We start from the raw sequence: 10,668 nt of genomic DNA, 5'->3' as shown, positions 1-10,668 counted from the left end.
CTCCATGCTTTGCTAAAGGAGTTTATCAGACAGAACTGGAAGTATAATCCAATGGCAATCTGAACACAATCATGGGGTTTAACATTATTGTGCGATAACCCACTACACACAAATTCAGGCAATGGGAAGTCAGTCCGAACGCAATCATGGGGTTTCACGTTATTGCGTGATAGACTGCCACACGCAAATTCGGGCAATGGCATGCTATTTTTGGGCAATGGGGAGCCAGTTCGAATGCAATGCGTATTCACGTAATTGTGCGAAACTAGCTACTTTAAGTGAATGTGTTTTGGCCCCACTTTCTTTTCATTCGAATTTAAGAGAAATTCTTCCCGTTTGATAAACTCCAAAGAGGCAGATGAAGCTGCCTTCTGGATTCTCCAAAACTTCATGAGGGACCCACAAAACCACCTTTGCAACACTCCCCACTTTCCCAAAGAAAGCCAAATGTAGCCCCATCCAAAAAACCTTTTCTAGAGTTCCTGAGTGCTTTCAGCACTACATATGCGCGCGTGCGCGTGTGCATGCACGCACACACACACACACACATACACGGCATCTTGATCAGTCTGTATAAAGGGAAAAGCTTTCTGACCCTCAAATAGGGGACATCCCTTATAACAGTGGTTCTCAACTTTCCTAATGCCGTGACCCTTTAATACAATTCCTCATGTTGTGGTGATCCCCAACCATAAAATTATTTTTGTCTTGGTTCCTAAGACCATTGGAAATATGTGTTTTCCAATGGTCTTAGATGAAACGGTTGTTCGACCTCCAAAGGGGTCGCAACCCACAGGTTGAGAACCGCTGCCTTATAATAACCAAGACCTGTCAGCCCAAAAAGGGACAAGCTTTTTGGCCCTCAAACAGAGACCTCTCTTAGAATAAGGGATACCTGCCAGCCCTTGATTTCAGCCTCCAAACTGGCACCAGAGAGATGGATAAGACAATGAGGCTGTGAATCTCTGCTGGGTTTTAGTCCAAACTTTAAGAATGAATGAATGCACGCTGGGAAGGAGAAGAAGTCACAATTTGCAAAAGTACTGGAAATCTTTAATATGGGGAAAGGGACAACAGTGGGAGGTTACACTCCGGCCCCATTTTCCAACCAGAGCTGGTAGCGCCCATTCTAAATTGCTTTTTTGCCCATGATGGGGGCAGACATGGGCTTGGTCAGGAGGCCCTCAAAGCCCCAAGTGGCCCATCCTGTTTTAGGAGAGTTCCCCAAACTAAGCAAACAGGACCAAGCTTCCTCTATGTACCCAAAATGCTATGTTTGGGTGGGAAAATGAAGCAGGGGTGAAGGTGGGACAAAATGGAGCTACCCCAAAAGAGAGCACAGGTGACAGAATGGATGGCAGGATGAATGGGGAGAATTGCAACCTTGGAGGGGTGGTCACCCCATACGTCTTCTCAGACACCCAAAGGCCGCTATATTTCCTTGGGAATTGGTACACAGTGCAAAGTCCCTATGGTACTTGTTTTTAATGCAGTAGAAAGTAGGGTTAAATTTGCAGGCATATAATGGTTTCAAGAATGTTTTGCATGCTCTCAAGAGGGGCTAGGAAAGGAAGCCTTTCTCCAAAGAACACTCCTTGCTCCATTGCTAATAAAATTGGGGTCATTTGGTTCCAGGAAAGGTACAAGTCCACTGACCATGGCCAACCATTGTTCTGTATGGAAAGGTTTAATTTCTGCTCATTTTTGTGAGGCCGAACCATTCCGTTAAATCGATGTCAGACTGCATTAGTTCTGCAATGCAGATTAGACCATAGTCTACCGAATGTTACAAAGCGATTGTGGACCACCAGTAATTCAGATTCTGTCTAGGTATCTTTGGATAATGTGATCTGTTCCAAGCAGGGTCCTTTTGGGGGATAAATTGTGCTATTGTGGGGCCTATCAATACCAATACAGTGGGACCTTGTTACTCACTGGGGTTTGGTTCCAGGATAATAATAATAACAACAAAAACAACAACAACAACAGATTTATTTATAACCCGCCCAATCACAAGGAATCCAGGCGGGTTAGAACAGTAAAAATACATTAAAAATACAATTAAAATTCAAAATTAATCTCTTCCCAACCCACCATTCCAATTATAAAACTATAATATAGGATAATCACAATTTAAAAACACAAAAATGCAGTAGGATAAAAATTGGAGGGAAATCGGGCGGACAGAGAGACATTGATCACGATTGAGTCATATTCATACAGTATTCGTATCCCTGTGGGTAACAAAATCAGTGGATGCTCAAGTCCCATTAAATACAATGGCACAGCAAAATGGTGTCCCTTATATAAAATGGAAAATGAAGGTTTGCTATTTGGAATTTGTATTATTATTATTATTATTATTATTATTATTATTTGGAATATTTTCAAGCCGTGGATGCTTGAATTTGTGGATAAAAAAAATCAATGGATAAGGCGACTCTATTATTCAGATGTTCTCTCTATTCCCAGAAAGTCTGTCATTACTGGAACCACAAATGTTTTTTTCAATAATAGTAATAATAATAATGAAACTATTATTGAGTGCATTTTTATCTCCCTCTCCTCTAGTTAGCTTAAGTTGGTACATGATCATGGGACTCTGTTTCTTGCCTTTATCTTCATAACAAACTTTTCAGGTAGGCCAGGCTGAGAAAAAACAACACGTTCTCCCAGTGATTTTTGTGGCTGAATGGTGTACTAGATCTCCCAAGTCCCAATCCAGCACTTTAACTACCGTCTGGCCGTGACGCCAAAACAAAGCTTTGGGTTGTGTGCTCAAGTGAAACAAGGCACATCGGACCAAGCAGAACATGGGGCGATAAATGGCTTGATCACAATAAATTATCTGTACAGAACTGTACATTCCTGGTAGATTAATATTGAAATGTTCTTCTTTGCAAACTCAAAGCATCCCCTCCCTGCCCAGGTAGGAAGAAATATTTAACAACACAGTTTTTTTCTGTGGTTGTGGTATCCGCTTTATTCTTGGTACACACACACACACAATGTTATTTTAACGCAAAGGAAGAAGAGGTTTAACAATGGATTAGGTCAGTTTACACATTTGGACAGAGCAAAACGGCAGAGCCTCCTCTGCTGGAATTGCATCCCTTCAGAAAGCAGGTTTTGTGAGGATCACACATTGGTCACTCCATTGTGAAAGGGAGAAAAATAAATACAGTCCTCGCATGTAGAAAACCGGTATGTCAGGGGAAGGATTGGGTTAGACTGGAGAGAAACAAAGCTTATATTCTTAAGCGGCACAGTGCACCACGTGCTTTTTCAGAAGAATTAGAAACAGCATTAATTGCACCAAATCTTATGGAACTGAAGAGATGATGTTTTGGAGACACTGCCGTAAATTAGGATTAGTAACTTTAAGGGACATGAAAAGAGACTTGTGGTGGCAATGTGAATCCACATTTCTATGATTTTTACATTTGCACAAGACTGCAAGATAGGCTCAATGCTGATGTATATCTTTCCCAGAGTTTAGAAAAATTACATTTTTGCTCTACAGTTTCCAGAATACTTTCTCAGCCATTCTGACTTATTCTGGGAGCTGTAGCCTCCCAAAAGTAACTTTTCCAAGTGCTGGTTTATCCCACAGTATTTGCCCCCCATTGCCACCAATGTTTTTTCTCATATTGGGGATCCCCCACAAAAAAAGCTGTACCTGAACCCATCGTTCTTCTGGATTACGTTGAATTTGTACAGAAATAATTTGGGATCAACGAGGAAATGAATATTCTTATCGCCAACAAGAGTGGCACTCAAATAAAAATGTGGCATATTCAAAGCAAATGAGGGAAGGGAAACACATTCACACTCACAAGTGTGTGTGCAAATCGGTGATTTCCCCTCTTATGCCAACCAAAGAACAATTAAAACAACACATTTCTCTTTGCTGAAGTCATGAATAAAATCAGACTTCGAATGCAACCTCACTGAAATTTCACCTAAAAGTTCTGATTAGCCTAAATATTCATATTTACATAACTATATAAGGTTACGGGTTATAGTAAAAGTTACACATATAAAACCAAGAAGCAAACCACAAATATAACATGTTAAATTCCGTCTAACGATGCATGAATAAAAACAGACATATAACGCAACCCGAGTGGAATTTCCCCTAAAAGTTCTGATTAGCTTAAATTTCCATATCTATAGTTCTATACAGCTGTAATTATAACTATATATGGCTATAGCGATAGTTACAGTTACACATATAAACAATCCCAGCAGGCAAACCACAAACAGAACATGTTGAACTCCATATAACTACTTATTTTAAGAATTATTACGGCTCTCTGCATTTAGCCCCGAGAAACAAAAGAAAAGGAATCCTTTGCAAAGGAAAACATGGATTCCTTTGAAACAAAATGTTCAGCATCAGGGAGGGGAATGTAACGCCAGCCATCCTGTTTACCTCCTCAGTGATTCATTTATATCAAGGAACGATTTAAAACATCGACACTTTTCCCCTCTGGAAGTCATGAATGCATCAGACTTATCACCTCAATTTTCTTTTGCAGATTATAGAGAGAGGGAGAGGGGAAAAATGTGTGTGTTTTGGGATTTTGGGCAGAATCCTGTATGGGATTTACAGGTGAAAGGATACCGTAATTATGGTGCTACGTCAATGATCCCCAAACCCTGGCCTTCGAGGTGTTTAAGACTTCAGCTCCCAGAATCCCAGATGGCTGGGGTTTCTAGGGACTGAAGTCCAAAAGATCTGAAGGACCAAAGTTTGGAAATCACTGTGCTACACATCATAAATCCCAGCCGAAGTCCCCAAGAAGCAGCTGCTGTGATTGATGGGGATCTGTTCCTCTCTGTTGCTTTGGTAGCAACCGACTTTCTGTGACTTTCCGGCAGAACCAGGTCCCTGTCACAATTGCCCCTTGCACTAGTGATCACTCGGACAAGGGCTGACTGGGAACATCCATCAGTGGCTTATCGATCGATGGGGGAATGGATCCCCGTCGATCACAGCAGCTGCTGCCCGGAAAGTGGACACCGAGGGACTTCCACGATCCCTCCATAGCCTCTAAACTAGAGGCAATGTAAGGATTGTGAATACATAACGTTCAAGAGGACACAACTCTTGGTTACAGTTTTGTAACTGCCGTAAAGAATTCCGGCTATGACCTCTACATTGTGGTATAAACGTACTATGCATATAAAAGGGCGATAACATAACATACAAACACAAAGAGAACATTTTAAACTGGGATGCACTAACTGTGGAAAGAAGACTGAACACTTTCTAAAACTCAGAACTTTGTTTCGCTAAAATCGAAGGCACTTCGTCATCCCAAGCAAAGGTCTATTCTTGAGACACAAGAAACAATTAATTCACTTCCGCCAGATTCTGCCCCGAAATTAGTGCATTTTAAAACTTACATTCATATATTTTATACAATTGTTACAGACAATGGTTGAAAACTAGCAGCAGCAGCTTCTTGGTGCCAGGTTGTGTTTTTAAAAAAAATGAGGAATAAGAGGATAGACCTTGGACATCTTTTGAAAAACCGTAGCTTTAGATTTATTACTTGCCCACCATGACTAAACTAGATTCAATTTCGTTTTTCTCCTGTTTTCCACCGACGATCTGACATCTTCTTGGATACCTTCCCTGGAAAAGATGCAACAAAAATTAAATCGTTAAACAGGTCCATTCCCGGCAAAGTGAAAATGTTAACGTCTGGCATGTAAGTTAATGCTTTTCTTAACCGCTCATGGCTAGTCCTAAAGTTAAATAATCAGAGTTTGATTATTGTGTAGCCTGTTCCTCTTGATTAAGCCAAGGAAAGTCGATAAGTCAGACAAAGTAAGAAAATACATGGAAAAATGGGTTCTGGGATGGGACCCTGCGTAAAGACCAGACTGGAAATGATACACAGTTTAATGCAAGCCAGGAATAGTTTTATCTGGTTTTCTCCATTGACATTGGTGACACCTCGTGGCAGGAGAAACAACAGCAGATAAAGAAGGAGGAATGGTATTTTTCCTTTAAAAAAATATTACAGTGATTTTACCAAATACGGAGAAACAGAGCAAGGGGGGGAAAGCAAGGAATGTAGAAACCCATAAGAGCTGCTCCCTCCCTCTCATTCTCTTTTATAAAAAGGAAATGAAAAAGAAATCTGAAAAAGCTGCCTTATCTTAAAAAAAATCAAACGGTCAGCTGTTATTAATTATGAGTATGCTTTCCATCCCTATGGAAGGAGATGCAAAAAAATAACATAAAAGCAATACATTTCAAATACCATCCATCTCTCCCTCTGTCAAATAATCTCTGGGCAAGTTCTCATTTCCCCCTTAGACTTTCTCATTCACCCCATTCAATTAGGAAGTGAAAGAATATTTATAATAATGGATTCAGAAAGTTGGAAAAATGGTTTCCCCATCAGGAAGAACAACAAACCAGTGACAATTTTGAGCAATTTTCTCCTGACATTTGAACATCTCGTAACATTGTGGAAGGCCCTAAGTGATTTATGTCCCCCTACTTTCTTTCTCTAACCTGATTCATCCATCTAGCCATTATTGTGTTTCAGGGTCTTTTATTTCCGGCTCTCCTTCTTCGGCTTTGGCTTGATCCGGGACTACCAGCCTCTCAGCAACATCTGGTTCAACTGGGACTTGCCCCTGATCTGGAACCTCTAGGTATCTGGAAGCTTCTGTCTGGTCTGAAGGTTCCAGGTGAACAGGAACTTCTGTCTGGTCTGAAGGTTCTGGCTGACTGGGAACGTCTGGCTGGTCCGAAGGTTCTGGTTCAGCCGAGGACGCAGCTATGACCACTTCGACTGATGGTTTGGGCTGGACTACCTGTTCGGGAGGTTGGACGACTTCCGGTTCACGAGGGATCAGTAACACCCCCTGTTCGAAGGAGTCCAACCTCAGCTCCATCACGTTACGAATTAAGACTGCAAAAAAGTTACTGTTATTAGTAGCTGGAATTCACAATCGCAGTTGCAAATGCATAACCTAGAGTTACTGTATATACTTGACTATAAGTCAACCTCATGTAGGTTTTGGGGCCAAAATGATGGGTTTTGATATGATAAGTGGATGAGGGTAAAACTTAGGGGCATGTAACCAAGGATGTAAAGGATGATGCGAAGGAAAACAATGCCAAAGAACATAGAAAATTCTGGCAGGCATAATTGTTTGTTCTCATCCTAAAGGCTGAATGGATGAGAGAGTAGAGAGGATCCATGCTTATTTTTGGTGCTGCCAGGATGGACTAAGCTCTTGGCTTTTATCACTCTATTCAGAGAAAGGGGATGGTTCCTTTTTTATATATGTAAGAGCTAAAGTACAGTACTTACATTGACCTGTGGATAGGTCGAGCCAGGTTTTTTGGGGTCATTTTTTTGACTAAAATTTCTAGAGTTATACATGACTATATACAGTACACAATCATAACTGCTTTGTATTCACAATCTCTGCATATTCAATAGTGTAGGAATACGTAGGGATCATAAAACTCTCCCAGTCCTGATTTAATCATTGGCAGCAACCATTATAAGCGACGGAGGTCTATTCTCCTGTCGATTGGGATGCAGTAGATTGATGTTTCAACCCTTCTTCCAGCAAGAAGGAGAAATTCTGCTTCTGATTGTTGCACCGGAGATCGCTCACACGGGGATTGAAATATCAGTCTGCTGTAGCATGATTGCCAGAAGAACAGACCCCTGTTGCTTGCAGAGACTGCTGCCCAGTAAGTCAGGATTCAGATGGTCAGGAGAGGAGGCACTGCCTTCCAGGCATTTGTAGGTCCTCCATCATGATCTGATGATCAGTTTCTGCCAGATGTTGATCACATAGTTCCATTTGACCCCAGAAAACACCCTCCTCCTCCTCCTCCTCTTCCCTGACACCGCTAGGCAGCAGACTTTAACTTACTGTCAGCCACTGTTCTGCCAAGAACTTTCTTCTCCGTGTTTTCTTCAACTTGCCCCATCACCCATGGGACGAAACCTGTCTCGATGTCTGTGTGAGGCAAGAATGAACAACCCGATTATTAGCAGTAACTTATACCTCACACTTGCATTATTAATAGCAACATAAGCCCCCCAGTGCTTGACACATTGGTTATTTATTTATATATTGAATTTCTAAATTGCAGCCACCCTAGAAGACAAAGATGGGACTGGGACCCTCACAACCTACAACCCCCTGACGGAAAGTCAACTACAGCCTCCCACACACACCTCTTTCCACGGGATCATAGAAATATCCACTGTCACGGAGGCTCCCGAAAACAGAAGGAATCAAGTCCGACAGGTAACGCTGAGCGAAAGCCCGGGCCGCGATTTTTTCCGAGGTTTCCTTCTCCTTTTGCAGGACTTCCAGCTGCTGCTTCTTACGGCGTTCCTGTGCAAAAAAAAAAAAGACAGACAGTGTTTGTTAGAAACTTGCTTAGATTTTTCTGTTTACGTATTTAGACCTTTTCCTGTCCTGTACAATGAACCTGCCTGAGTTTTGGCAACCAAAAGCAAAGCATGCTGCTCTTTTCTTATTTTAAATGTCCTTCAGGGCCTGTAATTTCAATGCCTGGGCTAGGGCAGGATGACAGAAGGGCAGCTGCAGGCTGGAAGAGGACCGCGGCAACTACATCCCTCAGTCCCAATCTGGCCTTTCCATGGTGCAAAAAAGAGTCACAAAAAGCAACTCCTTTTTGCACTGCTGAAAGGACGCCATAATTGCCGGTGCCACAGTTTTTCGGTGCTCCTTTGAAGCTGCGTCTACTGGATGCAGCACCAGAAGAGTAGCATGATACCGTCCGCCATGTGGTGGGGCGTGCAGCTTCATGCCGGCATGGTGATAGATTTGGTGCACTCTGCCCCATGCCTGCCTTTATGGCCATTCTGTACAGGATAAGAGAGAGGGAGAGATGGAAGGGGTGAGCTAATCAAAGACAAGAGAAAAAGAAGGTATACCACAGTGAGAGATCCAACAGAAAGAGAGGGAAGGGATATACACTGCAGTGGGAGAAGGGGCAGTGGCATACCTAATATATGTCACACATGGTGTGGATACCTCTTCTCTCTTTAACAGCCTTTTCTGGGTCTAGAGGAAACACTGACTGGGCTGGAAAGACTCCTGTCCAACCAGTAGACCTACCAGACCTGGAAGGTAGCACCATCCCACCAGCATACCAAGTTGACACCCCTCTCTGATATGTCACCCAGTGTGGTCTGTAATTTCCGCACAACCCTAGTGACACCCCAGAGAAGGGACACACTGGCAGAAAGAGAGAGACGGTATTCACTGATGCAGAGAAAGAGAGAAATTGAAGAATGAGGAAAGAATCTCTTGCCTAATTTTGGCTCTGATTTGACCCTCTGCTAGTTTTTGCCCAGCCCACCCTCTATCCATGACCCCTTGGCACATAATGCCCTAAGAGAATGTGGTCCACATTGTTGAAGTACCCAATGGATTTTAATGGTCTGTCTCCCTTTCAGCACCGCAGCCCTTGGCTCCCTCTTTGGCCCATTGCCTTACTTTTTCTTCTCGGTGCCGCCTCTCTTGTTCCTCAAGGCGCTGGACCTCAGCAAGTTCAGCACAACGCATCTCCAGGTAGGCGTACTGATGCGCCCGCATGTTGGCCAGCTCTTCCTCCTCCATGACCTCCAGCAGGGCTTGCTCAATGGTTTTGCCCACCAGTACCTCCAGCATCGGGCGGACTTCGATATCAAAATCGAAAAGCTGCAGGTTTGGAAACAGGCGGATGAGGAAGAGAAGGAAGGGAGTGAATAGGTCTTCAGCCTCGGTGAGCAAATTTTTAGATTGTAATGTTTATTTTAAGTGTTTTAACTGTTCTATTTTTTTTAAAAAATGTCTTAAAAGTAGTGTTTTAATAGAATATCATTTAGGGCTTTAAAAATTGTACATACAGTTGGTCCTCTGTATGACAGATTTTTTTATCCATGGATTCAAGCATCTATGGCTTCAAAATATTTTTAAAATATATAAATTCTAAAATGCAAACCTTGATTTTGCCATTTTATATCAGGGACAGCATTCTACTATGTCATTGTATTTAATGGGATTTGAGTATCCACGGATTTTGGTATCCATGGGGGATCCGGAAACCAAACCTCAGTGGATACCAAGGGCCCACTGTATTGTTACTTTGGAGAGCCAGCATGGTATCGTACTTTGAGTGTTGGACTAGGACATTGGGAGACCAGGGTTCGAATCCCCACTCGGCCATGGAAACCCACTGTTGACCTTGGACAAGTCACACTCTCTCATCCTCAGAGGACAGCAAGGGCAAACCCCTTCTGAATAAATCTTTCCAAGTAAACCCCATGACAGGGTCACTTTAAGTCATAAATGACTTGAAGGCACACAACAAAGCCACTTTGAGTTCCACTTGGGAGAAAAGCGGGCTATAAATCAAATGAATAAATAAGTAATACCTCTCCTTCCCATATCTGCGTGGCCACATCTCTGCCGGACTTTGCAGGAATGAAGAGCGGAGTGGCCGGCCTGTCTAGGAAGGCATCCGTCTGACACTCGACATCCACCTCGATGATGCGATCAGCGAGCTCTTCCAGATACAATTCTGAAATGCAACCCAGGAAATGCTGATTCTTTCTGGGTACCCATGTCCACATTACCGATATCACCATTTTTAAAATAACA

At 42.6% G+C, this 10,668-nt stretch overlaps 1 protein-coding gene across 1 annotated transcript in view; it reads right to left on the bottom strand.

Moving 5' to 3' along the window:
- Window positions 1–2,474: 2,474 nt before the first annotated feature.
- The window catches only part of LOC121937078 (radial spoke head protein 3 homolog B-like), a 9,916-nt gene continuing 1,722 nt past the window's right edge, over window positions 2,475–10,668 (bottom strand). Inside the window, exons 4-9 of the mRNA XM_042479957.1 lie at window positions 10,443–10,588; window positions 9,523–9,726; window positions 8,229–8,391; window positions 7,921–8,007; window positions 6,536–6,938; window positions 2,475–5,644 (exon numbers count right to left, since the gene is read on the bottom strand). Coding sequence (XP_042335891.1) covers window positions 6,556–6,938; window positions 7,921–8,007; window positions 8,229–8,391; window positions 9,523–9,726; window positions 10,443–10,588 — 983 coding nt within the window. The 3' untranslated portion in view covers window positions 2,475–5,644; window positions 6,536–6,555. The remainder of the gene's footprint in view (window positions 5,645–6,535; window positions 6,939–7,920; window positions 8,008–8,228; window positions 8,392–9,522; window positions 9,727–10,442; window positions 10,589–10,668) is intronic.

Source organism: Sceloporus undulatus, chromosome 7 (assembly GCF_019175285.1).
Source record: "Sceloporus undulatus isolate JIND9_A2432 ecotype Alabama chromosome 7, SceUnd_v1.1, whole genome shotgun sequence".
NCBI lineage: Eukaryota > Metazoa > Chordata > Lepidosauria > Squamata > Phrynosomatidae > Sceloporus > Sceloporus undulatus.
The sequence above is the reverse complement of the archived record's forward strand: the minus strand, read 5'-3'. Positions and strand labels throughout refer to the sequence as shown.